The following is a 19,898-nucleotide window of genomic DNA, read 5'->3' as shown; positions in this document are numbered from 1 at the left end:
ACTAACTGGTAAGTGGTATGAAAGCGGAAGGCGCTTTTGCTGATAAACTAATGAGTGTTTTAGCATTGTAAATCTATCTAGAAATAGCAGGGAATAAAAAAACCTGGGAAGCATTAGTTAATCACCAAAATGAAATCCTCTGGAAATGGAGCGAGTAGTTCTGCAACAGCTGCAGGGAAGAGCCGATGGGTTGATTGGGGAAACAACGTTCCTTATAGAAGGCTGAAAGAGGGGATTTTGTCTGCATGAAAAACGGAAGATGGAACAGCGGACAAGGCCGTTGTCTTAAATGATCTTTATCTCCAGGGTGGTGAATGTGTTTAAATGGGGAAGTATGAATTGAGTTCGGTGATTACAAGAACGTTCCTAAATCTCCAGAAGCTGAAATTGTGCCACAGCCTTGCACATAGAATAGGGGCAATGGTAAAGTTTGGAGATTTATTTATTCGTTTATTTTCTTTGTGAGGCGGATTGTAGTGGTGGTTTTGGGGTTGGTGGGTTTTTTTATGGTTGTTTTGGATGAAGTTGATCAACTTATGCAAGGCGTTAACTGCTATCTGCAAAGCTGTTCACTTAGTTCTGTGTTTGGATATTTACACTGGATTTTACACCATGATAAGTGTATTTTTGAAGACATCAAGAAATCACACTTTAAGGAAGAAAGCTGCATTTGGATGAGCTCTTACGAGCAACATAGATAAGATCTTTCCAGTTTTGATGTAGATATTTCATGTTATCATTATTGGTGTCAATGAGCAAGCTAGTATTAAATATCGTTTGTCCCCTTCAGATATTGAGAAAGAACACGTCATTCTATCTGTTTAGTAATACCATTTACACATGGAGTGGGGAAAAAAGGAGATGGGCGGAGATAATTTTTTTTTTTTAAAAAACATGTAATGCTTTATTATCAAAGGTGGGCGTTGGCAGGGAGGGTCTCTCCCTGTGCTCCCATCAGTTACCCTGTTGTCATGGAAGTTCCTGGATTTGGTCTGGCAACGACAGTGGGATGCAATTGCCAGCAAAGGGTGGCACACAATCCTTTTCCTTGGATTTTTATCACATGGTGTGCTTGGAAACCAGTAACTTATAGGATCGGGTATGGGGCTATATAACTTAGGCAGGAATTTTCCGTGTGCTAATTTTGGGTGTCCCCATCTTTTCCTCTATCCCCATCCTTTCCTCTCTCGCTATGGTAGGATATAGCTGTTCATGGCCAAGAAGAGAATAAGGTAGTTGGTAGTATCAAGGTAGCATCAAGACACCTGGAGTAATTTTAAATGGGTTGGTTAAAGTTGAAATAGCAAATCTTGCCCTGAGTTCTCTGCTTGTGGGAAAGCAGCATTATATTGCCATCGCTTCTGTCGCTGGTGTGGCCGTCCCCACGGCTGTGTCATTGTCTGCTAATTCCGGGGGATGTCAGAGCGTCTGATGAAAAGCTTTTTAACGGCTCGCAGTAGGGTGGGGGAGTCATCTGACTCCTGTATGTAGACGAGATTCTGGGTCATCGTCTTGCAGCAAGTTTGCAGCAAAGGACATGCGGAGTTTTGGCGAAAGTAGAAAAGAAGATCGCGTCCCTCTGTAGTGTACTTGGCAGGGAAGCAGAATGTAACAGCAGTCAGGTTAAGCCATCAAAGGCTTTATCTTGACATTAGGAGCCCATTATTTTTAAGCGTTAGGAAAACTCACTTCCGTCTTTTTGCGAGAGAGGTTGAGAGGAAACCTCGCGGAGGTTCGCCATTCCAGGGACAAGAAGGAGAAGACTCAACAAGACTGAGCTCGCGTCAAATACGGGAATAATTTGCCAAGAATTAAATGTAAATATCTAAGTGTTTTTTAATTGCAGAGAGTTTGTAATGTGGAAACCTCTGGCAGCCTTTTTCAGCTATCATCTGATTTCATATACTTTAATTGCTCCGCTAAGGACTTATGCATAAAGAAGAGACGTTTTTAGGGGAAAACCCCTTGTGGGAAGTAAAATCCAGAAAGGGCGAGGGAAGAGCTTACTTCAGTCTCTGGAAACGCTAAATGCTGTCTTTGCCGTCTCTGGCAAGAAAAAGCTTCTGACACTTCTATTTTGACACTTTTTTTTTTCTTTTTAGACAAAACACGATTTTTCCAATCGAAAAGACAACCAGCGTGTTTTGACTGCACCATTGATTGTGTGAAGGATTTGTTATATCAATGCTGCTGGAATAATTTGGGGGACCTTGGGAAATCACTTAATGGAATTTGGTCCATGTCTGCATAATCTGACTTTTTTGCTGGAGTAATTGAAGATGCTGCTTAATAAACTTTTTATAAAGATTCCCAGTTGGTTGCTGCGTTTCAGAGGGTTGTGTCTGAGCACAGAAGTAATACATCTTGTAATTGTCTTTTTTCCCTCCCCACCTCACTTAAGTATTTTCCCCGGGGAGGAATCTAATGCACTGTAATGCTAGTACCTTTTACAAAGTGACCCCACGCATTATGATTTGTTCTCGGGAGCTCCCTTGACGACGTATAAATGCACTGAGAATACTCAAGCTTCCTCTCCATCACTCTTTCAAAAATCTATTTGAAAACCCGTGTTTGATCCTGCCATTACTATTCGGAGTTCCCTAATGCTGACTCCGTGTTCAGTGTCACAACACACATGCAACAGATAAGTTTGATGAGCTAAACCATTTATAGCTATGTATTTTCATGAAAATTAGGTATGGTGTGCTTATGTCACGTACTGTAGTCAAGACTTCAAATACGTTTATGGTTTATGACATATAAATGTTGAGAATTTTCTGGGACTGGAGTTGCCTTTATTAACTCCGTTGCAACAAGTTCAATAGCTTGTTTTCATCTCATCCTCCCAAATCGCTGGGAAAGGTTTATTATGGTTGTTCGATCTTTTTGCACAGCTTGGTAAATAGATGCAGTATTTAGGTTTATGGTATGTCCAGAGATAGGAAAGCATTATCCTATTGCAGAAAAGATGGAGCTTTTACCTGGAAATAGGGTGCCCGCCGGCTGGTGGGGAGAAGGATTTTCCTGAAAAAAGGGTTCCTTAAAAACAGAACAAAACCAACCAACAAACAGAGCTCGTGCATGTTCATGTTACTGAAAGATATATTTTAGTAAAGCTTTTGAATTACTTGTGTATAAAGCTCCTGAATTAGTTGTATTTTGTATGATTTAATGAATAGTGAGACTAAGGCTTGTAGCTTTTATGTATTCTGATTTTGACACTTCAATCTGAAATCAGCTTCTGGAATTTTTAGCGAATATTCATATTTTGATGTCTTAAGAAGTGTAATGTATTACAGTGACTGCTTTTAAAGTAACTGTGCCTACGTCCTCTTAAAACTACGTTTGGAAAATGAACCTTTGGTCTAAATTTCCCCCCACTCTCTGCAGATTGAAACAAGAGCAAATGTACGTACGGGATGAGTTTGGCAGACTTCTGGAACGAGAAAGGATTTCTTCGAATGAACATTTGACCCGAGCCATTCTTCGCGAGAGAGCCACGACGGAAGAGGAGCGTCAGAAGGCGCAGCGTTTTGTAAGTTCCCAGACTTCTATTAGATGGCTCAGATTTTTCAAGGAACCGTGTCTTCAGGCATGTTTCAAACTATACGTAGAAGAGGAAAGCAGAGGTTTTGTCACTTTTTTTTTTTAATTTATTCCTAGTTTATAGTATGTAATTTTATTTTATTCTTTTATGTAATTTTATTTTATTCTTTTTTTTTTTTTTTGAGGTCAAATATCCCTGTCTTAAGAATAGCTGGTTAGAAAGAGCCTCACCTTCCTGAAGGCTGCAAATACAATATGCCTTATAATACGCTTATAATACCTGTGTGCGTGTAATGTTAAATGTCTTCTTTTCAGAGGCTAAATTTGGTTATTTTTACTAAATTTAGTTATTCTGTGTTAAGAAGCTACAGAATACAAGAGAACTTTTCTAGAAATTAATTACTTCGTATTTAAAGGAAATCCATAATATTTCTGGGCAAGAAGTCTGGCTAACGGCAAGAATTCAAAAAGTATTAGTTTTGAAGTCTCTTATGTGCTGGAAAACAAGAAAAATTCTGACTTTTGACCATTGTCTCAAACCTTGGAACCAGTTTAGTGGAAAATTCTGTATCAAAGAATCGTATTTCATTAGAGCTGATGTATGAAAACTTCCTGACAGGGAAGTTGTAAAATATGGCTGGCGGTTTTCCTCTCAAAACTGACATTATATATTTCAGTCCATTGCAAACGTCCAGCAGATTTAGAACTTCTTGTATATAGCAGTTCTTTGCTATGTCGAGTCTGTATTGACTCGTCTTTGTAGCAATAATCTTTATTCTCTGAAGTATGAATGTGCCTTTTTTCCAAGTAACTTGAGTATAAATAGTAAACAAATTGGTATTTTCAAGAAGAAAAGTTTAAGATACTTACGTGAGCGTTCCTATCAAAATAAATGTTATTTATGCCAGCATCTCTATAAGTATTTGTTTGGCTCTCTGTATCTGAAACAAAATCAAAGCTTTCTACCGTTTATTTGTTGGTAACGTAGTAAACCAATCACTTCAGTAAGGAATAGCTTTATTTATGTTGTTTGAGTAAAAATCTATTGCCCATGTTATTTTTCCAAATCACAGTTTAAACCCAAGCAAGTTTCCCCTAAGTACACCTGAGTATTAGTATCTTTTGCAGATGTTTCCCAATGCTATTTCACCTCTATGGTAATGTTATTGTTGAAGAATAATTACAGCATAGCAAACAAATGTTTAATATTTTGTCTTTTTTAAAATATGGGAACAAAAGAAAACAGAGAGGAATTCTGACCAAGGTACAGCCTTAGTCTTAAACCTTCAACTCTTGGATTCTTAATATTGTGCAGGAGACATAAGAGTATTGTGGCCTCAACCTAATGACGAGCTGAAGATTCATAATGAGGAAAATTATTTGCATCATTACTGGGGGTTTGCGTCCTTCACTTACTACTGTAGTTAGCGCTGTGCTTTTGAGAAGCACACGATGCCCTTTTCATCAGCCAAATGCTTGGGAGATTTGTTATTACTGATATCAAACTGGGTTTTTTATCCATTGTGTCAATTTTGTTCTTAATTTTTACTTACTCTAGAATATTTAAGATGGCGCTACCTCTGTGAAGCAATCGGGGAATTGCTGTTAACTAATTTTGAACGTTACCAGCCGGGGGAGCGGTGTTTCGCGGTGTGCGGTGCTGCTGTACGTTGAGCTGGAAGAAGAACATGCAAGTGGTGCTAATGAAAGGAAGGAAACACCTCAAAATCCTACAGGGTGTCCCCGCACGTGGAGGACAGCGTGACTCGCTGCCTTTCCATGGTGACGGCATCGCTGCCTGGCGTTTTAGAGCTGGCTACCGAAAACGTGCTGTTGTGGCAGCGTAGGCATGTCAGGGCAGAGATACTCCACGTGGGAAGAGAACAAGGTATCTGAGCGCCGCTGGTGACTTAGGTATCCTGGTGTAGTCATCTCGGTTTTGATCATCTTACCGTTGCAATCTGTGAAATTTTAAAATATCTTGAGGTTCTTTGGTGAAAATCACTACGCATGTTTGCTGTTTCTGCAAATTTGTCATTCCCGCTATAGTTTGTTCATTCTTGGAAGCGTACTATGAGATAAGAAAGTAACAAGTAGCCTTTGTGTGTTTGTTTCCTTAAAATGAGTCTAAAAGTTAAAACGTTGAGTAATTCTCACCTTCCGTGCAAGTTCTTCTATAAGTTGCCACCTTTATTTTCCTGTAACTGGTCAGTTTTTATTCCCTTGGCTCCATTGGTTCTGCTGCCACTTCATCTGTTTCATGTATCCAAGCCGAATTTATAAACTCGGTAACGTGAGGGGATGTGTCTGTGTGTACCATCGTCAGGCAGAATGAGTAATTCCGTGTTCTAGTGAACAGCTACGGTGGGTTTTTATTTTTATGTAGCCTGGATTTGATCTTTTTGGAGGAATAAAAGTGTGTTTCTGAAATGTCGGTAGCATTATCTACAAAATTCCTTTGCTGCTGCTAAATTATTTAAGCAGTGCACAGGAAAAGAAAGTATGGTTAGAAAGGAAGAATTTTATTTTTCCTTTATAAAGGCTGCTAATTCAGTTTTAATAAATAGGCACAAAATTGTTAGATTGAAGTAATATTTCCCATTCTTAAACAATTTTAACACCAGCTGCTGCTTAGAGTTTCAGAGAGAAGAAACTTTTAAGTGTTAACAACCCCAGAGTTTGCATTAATGCTTCATACAAACAAAAAAACTTGATAAAATGAAGCTAAAATGAACAGCTAAAAGACTAAAAGCTCTGCAGGTGCCAAGAACTATGGAAAGACATTATTTGTCTTTTTTTAAGCAAAGAAGAAACCTAAAAGAAGTCATCAGAGCGTGGACGGCAAGGTAGGGCAAAGAAGGGTGGCATCCTTAAAAAAACCATCTGGAATAATTTTTCAGTGAGCAGCATGAGGAGGATTATGACGCTTGTTAGGCTAAATGTTAAAAAAGCAATCCCAAAACCCCATAAAGTATGAGAAAAAGGATTTTAAAGGGCAATTAATAAAAGGTACAAAAGGTAACACAGCCACGCACACATGGACACACACTCACACCCAGCCAACCTGGGTGAATCCACCGTGGAACAGGGATCCTACCAGAGCCCACAGAGCCAGGAGCAGATGGGGGAGTCCGAGCATCACGCGGAAGAGATGAGGCCATAGCAGCAAAACACCCTCAATTAATTTTTTTCACACCTTTCTTCAGAGCGGGGGAACTTCTGAAAGTTCCCATGCCAAAACTTTGCAGGGATCTCCTCCAACAAGGTCTGAGATGTGAAGTTGCTGTAGAAAACGTTAAGGGAAATCGAGAGTTTTACCAATAAGAGCTCTTGAAGCCTGGATGATGGTCGTAAAAGCTCTGAAAGGAACTCGGAGCGGATAGATGAGCTGACGACAGCTGTGCTGCTACATGTGCTGCGTAAGCTGGTAGGGAAAGCTCCCTCACTACAAGTGGACTGGAAAGCGGCTGATGGGATGTCAACTTCTTCAGAAACAATTTGGGGACATATCCAGAGGTTTACAAACCAGTAATTCTGATGTTTGTACCAACCACGGTACGCTTTAGAGTGGAATTTCCAGACCCTGACTAAAGCCCTAGAAATCCCTTGTGGAGTCAGCGTGAGGATTTCTGCAACTGTTGATGCTTAATTCAGCAGAAATAAATGCAGCTGCTGTTGATTCCTTTAGTAAAGCTTCAGATGTCATTGACTTTGAGGAGTATTTCAGGCATGGCCTAACTTTCCTTATTCCGCAGCATTTGTGTCTGGGCTTTAAGTAGCGCCGCCAGCGAGACTCGGTGTGCTGAAGGGCTGGTGAGGTCTGGCATCTCCTTTGGCTTCTCACCCACCTCTCTCTGTGGGATCCTACCATCTCCATTGCAGCGGGGCTGATAGTTGATGCTGAAATGAGCTGACTCGGAAGATTTTCATTCTCTCCTCTCTCTTATTTATTTTTTTTTCTTTCCTGTCTGGCAATTTATGTGGATTAGCTTATTTTGAAGGGTCTGATGTACATCAGTGCTAGATGTAAGGGATGCCCTGCTGATGAAGAATTTCTTCACCTCTTTTTCTACTTATTTTCATCTCTGCAGTGCAGTTCACCTCCTGTTCTGTAGTGTCAGTGCGGATGTTGTGGACTAAAGCAAATGTATTACAAATCCATCCTGGAGCCCTTTTTCAAATGTAGATGTGCCCATGATCTGCTTTAGAGCTTGACTGCAAAAATAGCTGAATTGGGGAAATTGCAAACTGTGTATGGAGGGCAAGTCATTGGGGGAAGAAAATTAAAACTTCTTGAACTGGCCTTACCACCAGAGAGAGTGATTTTCTACCTTTAGCTTTATCTACAGTCAGTTTTGAGACGTGATATTTGCAATGTATCTCTGAGCGTGTTCACCGAAGGACAAAGTGCACTGTAGGCTTGAAGTCGTACATGAGAACTGCCTGTAGCCGTGCAGCTGATTAAAAAAAATATGTATCTCATTCTTCTATACCTTTAGCATGTATATATTATTTTTTCTGCCCATCCTTCTTGAAGGAGGACCTTCAAGGAGGACTGTTATTTCAGTCTAGCCATAAAGAATTTCGGTACTGGTGTGGTCCTCTTTAGCAAAGACTGGTGTGGTTGAAGGCCCCATCGTTCTGAGCTCTCCAAGAATACTTGTATTACGTTTTACTCGTGTAGGCAGCAGACCTATCCTCCTTTGCAGTATTTATTATTGGAGATCTTGGCTGCACATCTCAAAATTGTGGTTAGTTGAGTTGGGCATAGTCTTGTTGAGTGGCTTTAAATGTGGTAGCTTTGCCATAAATAGCTTATTGACGTTCCATCACTTGAGTCATTATGTGAGTCAGGGTGAGACGTAGAGAATATGGAGTAAAAAAAATCAATAGTTATCCAAAGTGCAGAGGACCTGTTGTATTTCCATCTCCTTATAATGACTTGGAGTTTACTGTTAACGTATTTTCTTCACTGTCTGGACTGAAACGAGCCATCATTAAGACCCTATATGTTAGAAAATGGTTTTATTGAGCTGCCAATGACATTAAAGTCTCATTTCCCTTTGAAGAGGCACAGAAATATTGTTCTGTTCATTTGCTGTAACCATAACATTAGAATTTGATTATTGCTATCATTAGAAATCTCTATCCATACTAATACAATTATATATATTTCCCCACGTATTGTTCCAGGCTTTCATTGAAGTACCTGTTAGGGAACGAAATCTGTCGTTGCTGAGGTATTTTTTTAGTTTTGTAAATTATTTTCTACACAAAAAGGGCTATTCATAAATTCTGTGTTCAAAAAATCAATTTGCTAGAAGTATCCTTATATTAAAAAGCACTTTTTGCACCTTAGGTGAATGTGCTAATCAGATTATTGGATATTTTTTCCTAGCAAAATCACGTTTGAAACGTATGATTCTTCTTTTACTTTTCCGAGCGCCGAAATCAATAGACAAAATACTTTCCTCGATATATTAGAGCTGAAGCGTGTTGAGTTATGTTAGGAGTGAATTTGACCTGTTGTCGTAATTAAATATGTATTGTTAAAATAGAGCGTTTCACTCTTCTATGTCTCAAGTGCTTAGATGTTTTCCCTGTCATCCCTGGGTGGCTGGTCCTCGTCACTACCTGCGTGTGGTAGACAATGACCTTTGCTTCAGCGTTGCATTCATTTTTCCTGTCCTCAATTCATTAGCTTTGTCAAGAGGAGGTCCCCTGTTTTCCATAAGCAGATTATATTCTGACCCTTCCTGCTCTTTCCAAAGAGTCCTGCGCTAACCGTATTTTAAGGATGACTTCACTAGAAAATACCAGGGGGGAAGAATTACTAAATGAGTTAAGGCATTAGTTCTCAAGAGAAAAGAAGTCTGTTTACAAACCTGCAGTATTTATTACATACCTCATTTACCTCATTCATCATTTTAATAGAAAAATGAATCTTTTTAGATGATTCTGAAATAATTTGAGGTAAACTACACAGCCTGAGGCAAAACATGATTGCTTACTGTAGGGAAGGCCAAGCTGTTTCTGAAAAGTACGGTATGATTGGTGACTAGAACTTAACAATTTATGATAGTAAAAATATTAAAGACTCATATTTGAAAATTCGACTTAAGGTTTGGAAACCACGTGGTACAAAATGAAATGTAATGACAGTTGTTTTGTCTCTTGTTCTTCAGTTTTATAATTTAGAAAGTAGAAATTTCTTTGAAATCTCCTTGAAACCAGAGATTTTTAGAGATTTACTCATAAGGTTTCGTTTGGGTATATGTACGTGGTTCTTTCTTTGCCGTGCATTGTTGTTACTGCTATTTAGAAATAGGAATTTTGTTGCAGCAAACAGACTTTTTTGCATTAGTACTTTGTGATGGGCAGAAGAAATCTGTTTGGCTTTCTTCACGTTGTAGAAAACAGGGTGAAAAGACAAGAATGGAAAGAAGTTAATTTTGAGTGTTGAGGATGTGATTGATCTTGGTTTTGTTTGGTTTTGCTTTGGGGGAGAGGCGTTTGGTAGCCTTTTAGAGAAGGAAGTGGGATACAATGAAGAAGTCATTTGCATTTTGAAAATATTAAACTCCATTGCGCTGTATGTGTTCATCTTCATTTGAATAAACATAATATCACGGATATGGCTTATGTCTCTCCTGGCACACATTTCTTCTCTCACTGACGCTCCCTCCCTCCCTCTCTGGCATTTCTGCTGCAGCAGGAAGGTGTTTGGGGTGGGAATCTGGCTTGCTGTCTTTTCTGGGATGTGAAATTGATGATGTGAAAATCTACAGCACGAAAAAGAAGCTGTTGCTGTGCAAATAGAGACCAACAATGCTTTTTCCAGCAATGCAAGAAATAGGACTTCCTACCAAATATTTGCAAATCAAGAATGGTTTTCTTATCTGGACAAATATGTGTGCCGTGAAGAAATGGTAAAGACCCATTTGTGTATCTAAAAGTACTTTATTGATAAGAGTGAACAATTCCCCCCCACCACCACCACTACCTTTGATATAGTTAAACAGTAAAAATAATTTAAAATAGCCTGGGGGTGACAGGTGCTGTAGGGTGTAATCCCAGTACGGTCTCTGTCACGTGAACTGTTAAGCAAGTGTTTTATTCCATCCCTGAAACTGCCATTAAGTGCCTGGGAACTAGAATAAGAAGTTGCTTACCTGTGTCTCTCTTCTGTCCCTTTGCAATGTCCGTTCTGACACTTAAAATATTTATTTCAGTGGAACAATACAAATAATTTTCTCCTTCCTTCACTTTTTCACTTGGCAACATGTTATAGACTTTTTTTAAATTTTTTATATGTAATTGTTAATTAGTTTTTTTTTTCTCTGTGTCAAAGTTTGACAGATAGGAAAAACACAGTAAAAATAGAAAATTTTGAAGTCAAGTAAGGTGCCTACAGTGAGCATTTATTCTCTTTAAATATTCCTTTTTGAAGGGTGAGAGGAATGTGTTTTGATAGTCAAACAGCATTTAAAAGCATGCTTTTTTTTTTTTTGAGTTCTTATATAGCAAAACCCAAGATATTTGACAGAAGCAAAATTAATCACTGTGTTATCTCAGCATCCAGATGAAGATCTAGTGCTTTACAAAGCCTGCTGCTCCATCAATTTGTTCTTTTGGTTGGATTCAAATTGAGTTCATTTTTATAGATCCACTGCATAATACTCTGCTCTCTCCTCCCTCATTCATTAACCAATTTGTTCTCGCTACTCCCTTTTTATCGAATGGCTAACGAAATTGCCATGCTATCTTTTCAAATGAATATCATCATTCCTTGTCATGCATGGGCAAAAAGTAAGCATATTAATCCTTTTTACATATACCTTCCCTTCTTCCAGAGAGAAGACCCCTTTCTGCCCTCAAGATATCATGAAAGGAATGTTTTAAATAACATTCTTGTGAAGCTTTGAGCACAATGCTTGTGTGTGTGTATATATATATATATATATGTATTCCTATCCAGACTCCTTTTGATTACTTCTGGGCCTTTGGAGCATGTACGCCCTGCCAGTTGTATGACACAACAAAGGCCAAATCAAAGAATTGTCAAGACTTGTCCTTCTACATGACATGGTACAAGTACATGCAATGGATTAAAACATGTTCATTCGACAGAATTCTTGAAACATAATACGGGCAGTCTCCTCCATTTCAACAAAAGAGTTTGCTGGGTCCTCAGACTCTCGTTCTCACTTAGGGGAAAATGAGATTAAATTCCCTTGGGGGAAATTTAGTTGAGATATTAGGAAGAAACTCTTTATTCTGAGTGTGGTGAGACCTGGCCCAGATTGCCCAGGGAAGCTGTGGCTGCCCCATCCCTGGAGGGGTTCAAGGCTGGGTTGGACGGGGCTTGGAGCAACCTGGGCTGGTGGGAGGTGTACCTGCCCATGGTGGGGGGCGTTGGAACTGGATGATCTTTAAGGTCCCTTCCAACCTGAACCATTCTGTGATTCTGTGATTTAATATTTGTTTACTCTCAGGTTAGGTTAATTTTGGCTTGGCAAATAGTCCCTTGTCTCTCCTTTAGAGGACTCTAGTTATCTTTCTTCCTTTGGGTTGAATTAGAAGACTTACGAGAAGAAAGGTTGTTTGAGGGGAAAGGAGGGTGAAAATTAAGAGCAATTTGTTTTACTAAAGACCACCTGAACAATTAATGAAAGTCCTTATTTAATGATATCTGTAACTTATCTGAGGGCTCTTCACTGTGTAACGTGGGTATTTTCTTCAGAAACACCAGCTGCAAGAAGGGGACCAAGCCATTGGAAGAGGACGGTTTGGAAAAGATCTAGCCCCCGATATATTAAAAAAAGGTCACTATATTGATTCGTGGTCTTGATGTTGCTATTTTATGATATTCACTCTGTGTGCTGTTGTAGTATTTGCTATAAACAGGACTCTGCCTGTTACGTTGCAAGCAAGTTCTGAGACATGGGCCCTTCCTTTTGAAACATTGCGCTGGAAAACAACATGAGGATTTGTTGTGAGTAGCAGTAAGATGACAAAGTGGTACATATTGTGTTCCGTACGGCTTAATTTGATAATTTTATTTTGTAGACAACCCTTTTAGTTTTCCGTAACTCCCCTTGGTTTTGTATACGTCTCCTTTTATTACGAGCAGTTGAGAATCTGGATACTGAGTCTTATGGACAAGAGGCTGTTGAGCAGTGAGTGGGATATGTGCTTCTTACATCTCGGAAATCCTGGAATAATGGAAAATTTCTTTCCCCTGGGAGACATGTTGTCTCTGTTTTCCAGGCAGTTTTGTGGCAATAGTATTTCTTGGGAATGGGGAGAGTGGAGGGAGGAGGAGGAGAGGAGGAAGAAATCTTGAATTTCCTTATGAATAGACCGTGCCACACCAACTTTTATATTCACAACTGTGCCAAACATTGGCTTTTAAACCCACGTTGGTAGGTAAATGGTTAATTACACTTACACTGCCTCATTTGGGAGGAGCTGACTCTTGGTGTTCGTGGAGAACTCAAAGACGTGGATGTCCATTTTCATCTTTGATCGACTACTTGAAGCTCTTTGCCGTTCAGGAGTCTTTCCCACTTAGAAAATTATCTTCTTTTCCATAAGGGCAAAAGATTTTTTTTTTTTTTTTTTCCATTGAGTGCTTATTTTGTAGTACTGTTAGTTAGGGGGAATGGACCCTGCACTGGTTTCCTCTACCTTGAGTGCTATAAGGCATGGAAGTGACCTTCCAGCCTTAGTTCCACCAGGGCAGTGTTAACAAAGTATTTTTCCTTATCTGTTTCTGAAAGCTTAAGTCTGGTGCTGTGTTTGTACGAGACAGGGAGAAAATATACTTTAGGAAAGCTCTGTTAAATATCTGCGAACAAACAAAAAAGCACTTTGACTTGAATGTTGCTAAGGCCAAAGCAAGTGAAAGAACCATCTACATTATCAGCATTTGCAACAATGATGTCATATTCTTCCTTAACCAAAACACAAATGTAAGTGATGCCTGAGACAGTTTTATTGGTTTTGGTTTTAAATACTTTTTCTGCTCTTTGTGCACTTTGACATATTCTTTATTTATTAGTATAAAACTGGATGACTTGTGTTTCTGCAGTGAGTTATTGAAGTAGCAAAACTTCAGCGTCTCCATAGGAGAACTAAATGATGACTGTGAAATACTGCTGCATGCCTTTTTGGTTCCCCCCCCCGCCCTTAGTTGAAATGCAGATTTTAAGATTTGAAAAGTTCTGTTGCCCCTCCTTGTCTGTCAGGTCTCAGTCTTAGTTACCACGTTTGGTTAGCAAAGAGCGTACAAAGACATAACAGATAGTGTAACGGTCTTCATCAGGAAGAAATGATTTAACCTTCACCTAGGATAACAGTTCTTGAGAACTTGTGTCACAAGTTACAATGAAATGTGATGAAAAAGCGCCATCTTGAACAATTACTGTTAGTGTTCTCATAATCGTTGCCATAGATTCACTTCACTTACACAGTGTCACAAGATATGCTGGATGGTTTAAGATACTTGACGTAAGCTACTTGTCCTGGTAGAGTTGATGATAATGTGAATTCTAGAAAAGGAATACTGACACGGAATAGTATTTCGGGGCAAAAAAGAGAGAGGTGACAATTTTTATTTTTTTATTTTTTTTTTAAATCTCAAGTTTTGATGTGATTTTAAGTTTCCATGTCTGGAATATCTTGAGATACTTGAGTGATGTAGCAACAGGTGCCGATGTAGGTATATACAAATGCGGTTTAAAAGGATGTTTTGGAGAGATGGTGAGGAAAGAAAATGTAGGACGAGGGGTAGCAGTTTTAAACTGAAAGAGGGGAGACTTAGAATTAGACCTTTGGAAGAAATTCTTTATTGTGAGGGTGGTGAGCCCCTGGCCCAGGTTGCCCAGAGAAGCTGTGGCTGCCCCATCCCTGGAGGGGTTCAAGGCCAGGTTGGACGGGGCTTGGAGCAACCTGGGCTGGTGGGAGGTGTCCCTGCCCAGGGCAGGGGGTGGGACTAGATGGCTTTTAAGGTCTCTTTCAACTCTAATCATTCTATGATTCTATGAAAATGGAATGCCATAGTTAAGTCTGTGGATTTTTTTTGTTGTTTTGGGTTTTTTTATTATGTAGATGTTAAGAAAGTTTTCATTCCTATCACCTATTAATTGTATGATGTATTCTACTGTAGGTGTGCCGCTATATGCGTGAAGGAAAAAGCAGCCTGCCTCCTTTGTTTCTAAAGGAGGGAAGAGTTTAAAGTATAAGGGTTAATAAATCAGGAATGTTAATACACCATTTCACTTCGGTAATAAAAATGATTCTCTTGATAGATCAATCCTCTGAAGACTGAGGGCTGTTTAATTTCCCTGTTCCCAGTCGCACAGTATGTCATCTCTGGCCTGCAAAGTGCAGTGGGGTTTGCAGCTGGAAATCCAGTCTCCTTCCAAGACGTGCAGCGCTGATAGCCTTTGTATGTACAGTTGTGCGTGTGTTAGTCACTCTTTCTCTGAGATGGTGTATTTGGGGAATCTGACATATGGCTGTGTTGCTCCCAATAAAAAAAAAAAGAAAAATCAAACTTTGATTTATACAAGTACTGTAGAGAATTGAAGACAACCCCTTTTCTTTTTGGGAGATACCTTCCACTTGAAGCTATGCTGATTTCAACATGTAGCCTACAAATTATTTGTTTTTCTTTCTGATGAATTGCGAAAGCAGAAACTAGTTTCAGCTGTCAAGTCTGCTGTTTAAAAAATGTCATAGGAAGGATATGGGAGAAGTTGGTCAACGTTCATTTTTGGGAAGCCGTGGCACAAGATGATGATAATACTTGCTTGTCACTTTACTTCTTGGTTAATATGGCTGATACTTATAATGTTGTGAGCTTGGAAGATCCACCTGTCTATTAGCATGGTGAGATACTGCATTGTCTTTTTGTCATAGAAGGTTGAATTCCAATCACGTTTGTAAATAAATAAATAAATAGAAATTCATTACTTCTCATTTTCCTAATTATCATGCAGATAAACAGTGGGGATCGTAACATTAGGATAAGTAAGTGGCTTATGATTTTGCCTCGGAGAAAGAAAGTCTTGCTGTTCCCCCTTTTCCCCCCTTGGGCTATGCAGCGGTAATAAATGAGCAAGTCCAGAGGACTTTATGATAGATAGTTAATGGTGCTGTGCCTGAGCCAACAGGCTTGTTCCTGCAGCAGCTGTCACAATTCATAGTCATTAGCATACCTTTAATGGTTGCATTTCAAAATACTTTCTACTAGGGCATTTAGCATGCAGAAGTTAAAAAAAGCCATCACCTTGAAAAAGGAGTTTTAGGTGTAGGTGAACGTTTTTGGCCGAGTGCGAAGTTGGCGTATGTAGGCATGAAGGGTGTGAGCTTGAGTTGAAAATTATTGAAGGAGGTAAATACAGGTTGACTTTCAAAGTCCGTTTGTGACCACGTGTCTGTGTTTAAGCTTGTGAATAACCCAACAAAGAGCCTTCTGCACCTTTTTGTTGGGTGGCTCTTGCATTTAGAGCCCAGAAAAACTCTGAGGGAAGAGAATTACCGTATGCAACAGCGATAGCAGAGGCATTTCTAGCAGGTAAGACAGCTGAAGGGCTACCAAATATTCAAGTCATGACAGCAGACTCACAGCGATGGCTCAACGTACCTGCTATTTTGGTGCAAGAGAAAAAAGACTTCTGTAGAATATCTATCAGATTTTCTTTTAATGCTTCTGAAAGTAGGCAAGAGGGATGTTGGAAGGAAGGATAATGAGTGGGTGTTGTTTCTGCCTTAGTAATGGGAGACCTTCTAAGAAGTACTCGGATAAGTAGGTTAGTTGGATCTTTGTTTTACATCGTAGTAACTCATGTAATATTTTAATTGTCCTTCTCACTTTTATCTGCCTGTTTGAAGCGTGGAGAAAAAAAAAAATCATAGTTATTTCTTTTGAAAGTAATGATGTTGGAAGAAGATACCGAACTCGACAAAATCATTCTTTGAACATGCTACCTGCAAGGCAGCTATTGTACAGCAGAAGAATAGTGCCTATCGTTTTCTCTTGCAGTTCGGCATGTCTTAAAAATTAATTTTAAATTTTTATATGAATGGACTTGACCTTAAGGTAAAAAAAGGGGATATTAAGGCAAGCTTTGGAGGCTTATGGAAAAATTAAGCTGTCGTTTTTGGAAGAGTAACTTTGTCTTCCTGCAGAAGAGCAGTAGAAAAATGGTGGTCAAGATCCATCAAGTATAAATGCAGGTAAGTAGTAGTAGTAGCAAGAAAAGAGGGTGACCGCATAGTCGCCGTGAGTCACTATGGCAGGGGTGTGCGCTGGCCTTAAAGTGAGAGAGAGCTCACAACCCTTGAAGGATCTTTCAAAATCTGTCAAATGCTTGACGTCCTTATTTTCTTGGGGGGCTTGGGGGTTTGTTTTGGGTTTTTTTTGTTTTTTCTTTTTTTGTTCTTTTTTTGTTGTTTTTTTTTTGATGGTCAGTCCTGGTATATTAGGGGAGCAGATCCATGTAGCCTTGAGGAGTAAGAGATATTCTGCTGGAAGATGAGCAGGAAGTATCCTGATGAGACCGAAATCTGTGGCAATACAGACTGATCGTGTGCTAATGCTCATCAACATTAATGTTTTATTGGACAAAGCAGATTCTGAAAAAAAAACTTCAGTGCCTTTTATGAACAGTGGCTAAATAGTTGTTAGAGTGGATGTTATCAATTTCTGTCTTCTTGTTATTGCCCAGTCTGAAAATTTGCGACTTGCTCGTGCTCAGCCACTTGATAACTCTTGACCACTTCAATTTTGCAGTATTATTGCACGGTACATTTTTGTGTGCGTGACAGAACTTTTGGCTGCCTCAACATGTAAATCTGTCAGTCTGTTATGAGTATTAAGATTGCAAAATCTCCTAGAGGTGGTTAGTGTTACTTTTGGAGAGTGGAAAAAACATATAAATTACATAGGTATCATGAAAAATTAGTCTCCAGTGACTTTTTTTGGGTACCCAGATCCGGTGAACCAATTTGATTGTGTCGGTCTTCATTTCTGTACTCTAAACGCGCTTTGTAGGGATGTGATATGAAGCATTAACTTATCTGAAAGCACTGTAATTTTCTTTTTCGTTCAGTATTCCATTTGGGTTGGTACATTTTATTTTAGAGGCCTGTAGCATCCTTTGGATGTGGAACATAATGGAAAAGACTGTGTGTAATTACCAGGGAGTGCTGACAGTGTGGTGCCCGAGAAAGTGTAAAGGTGATAAATATGTTAGATTTGAAGATTGCATAAACACAGAATTCAGAGCTGAAGTTCAACAGATACGAAATACCAGATAAAATAACTTCTGAAATTATGATTTTGCTATGTTACTATTGTTTTGATGGAGCTTACTTGACTGTAATTTTTTCTATTTTAAAAAACAAATCTTCTTCCATCTCCATTTCATCTTTCCCATGTCCCATGAAACGAAAGGTGTTTAAGTTCAGAGAGCGATACAACTATTATTCCGTGTGAACTACTGGAGAAACCCAGGACATTCATCTTGTCGCGCCTTCTGTAAGCTTTGCAAATTGTCCTGGAAACAAAAAGTAGTCTTGGTAGTTGGGAATTCTGAGTTAACCTCTATTAAGTGTAGAATCATAGAATCATAGAATCTTCATGGTTGGAAAGGACCTTTGAGATCATCGAGTCCAACCATACACACACACAAAAAAAACCCTACAATCTCTGCCACTAGAGCATGCCCTGAAGTGCCAAATCTAGACGTTTCTTAAATACCTCTAGGGATGGTGACTCAGCCACCTCCCTGGGCAGGCTGTTCCAGTGCCTGACCACTCTGTCAGTAAAGTAATTCTTCCTAATATCTAATCTAAACCTCCCCTGCCGCAGCTTCAGCCCATTTCCTCTGGTCCTGTCATTATTCACCTGGGAGAAGAGGCCACCCCCCACCTCTCTCCACCCTCCTTTCAGGTAGCTGTAGAGGGCAATGAGGTCTCCCCTCAGCCTCCTCTTCTCCATGTGTATGATCATATTTAGCTTTTAATTATTTTCTTTTTTTAAATGTGGGCATTTCTTTCCCAAATTCTGTTCTTAAATTGTTTTCTTAGACATCTGTTTCTGTCTAAACTTACCCCAGTGCCCCATTTCTTTCTCAGGTCTTCTGCTTCTTTCCACCTCTGCCAAACCCTGTAGCTCCCTCCTGCTCTTAGTCACCCCGTTTTTCAGTTTTATGTCCTTCTTTTCGTTTTCTTCTTCTCCTACTTTCAACTCTTTCTCTCTCCATTTTTTCTCTCTGCGCAAAAGAACCACCGAGTCCTTCTGTTCATACCTTCAAGACAAACTACTGCTTCTTTTCTAAAAGATGCCTGGGAGCTAATTGTCCTCTCTGGTTCTGTTGCCTGATGCTACAGTGCCTTGGAGGTGGTGGAAGGAATAATTGCAGAAGGAAACCCCTCTAGTCACTGCCGTGCTGGGAGGATGCGTGTTCTGCGAAGCTCTGGAGGTCACTGGGCTGTGCGAATTGGCCCGTGCGAGCTCTCAGCAATGGGGCGTGTGTATGGCAGATGAAATTAATGCAGAACACTATTTGCCAGGCTCTGACAAAATTTTATGGAATCTGATCTCTGTTTGGTTTTTTTTTAATTTTTTTTTTTTTTAATTTTTCCAGGGGCTTATGAACATGGCTTAAGTTTAATTTGACTTTATTTGAGGTAGAAGGAGGAGTTTTCCTGAAACTGATGTTATGGGCACCGTTCTCCTGGCAGATATCAGATTCCTTGGAAACTATGTGAATGCTCAAACTTTTCAGCAGAACAAAAATAAATTTTATTTACTGTTAGTGGAGGTTTTTCTCTTTTTTTTTATATGGATTAAATGAAGTTGGCTTAGGCCCTCAGAAGACTTGGAGATGAAACATCTGTGTCATCTTTAACTCTTTCTTTCTCTTGCTTCTGACACTCTGTAGCTTGAATCATAGAATCATTTAGGTTGTAAAAGACCTTTAAGATCATCAAGTCCAACTGTTAACCCAATACTGCCAAGTCCACCACTGAACCGTGTTCCTCAGCACCACGCCTACACGTCTTTTGAATACCCCCAGGGATGGCGACTCCACCACTTTCCTAGGCAGCCTGTTCCAATGCTTGGCAACCCTTTTGGTGAAGAAATTTTTCCTAATATCCAATCTAAAGCTCCCCTGGCGCAACTTGAGTTGCCACCGCCTCTCCTTCCTCTCCTGTCCCTTCTGAACGGCCTGCAGCCATCGATAGCCACACTCGAGTCATAGGATTCATCCCACCAAGTTTCAGTAATAGCAACCAGGTCATGGAGGCTCCGTGGAGTGGAAAATGAATGGAAAGTC

The 19,898-nt window shown here is 39.6% G+C and overlaps 1 protein-coding gene across 4 annotated transcripts in view; it reads left to right on the top strand.

The window, feature by feature from the left end:
* Positions 1–19,898, top strand: part of CHCHD3 (coiled-coil-helix-coiled-coil-helix domain containing 3) — a 172,792-nt gene that overhangs the window by 52,874 nt on the left and 100,020 nt on the right. For all 4 annotated transcript variants that reach the window (XM_063323707.1, XM_063323706.1, XM_063323704.1 and 1 more), the window contains exon 4: positions 3,391–3,535. In XM_063323707.1, the coding sequence (XP_063179777.1) occupies positions 3,391–3,535 (145 nt within the window). The remainder of the gene's footprint in view (positions 1–3,390; positions 3,536–19,898) is intronic.

Source organism: Chroicocephalus ridibundus, chromosome 1 (genome assembly GCF_963924245.1).
Source record: "Chroicocephalus ridibundus chromosome 1, bChrRid1.1, whole genome shotgun sequence".
Classification (NCBI taxonomy): domain Eukaryota; kingdom Metazoa; phylum Chordata; class Aves; order Charadriiformes; family Laridae; genus Chroicocephalus; species Chroicocephalus ridibundus.
The sequence above is the reverse complement of the archived record's forward strand: the minus strand, read 5'-3'. Positions and strand labels throughout refer to the sequence as shown.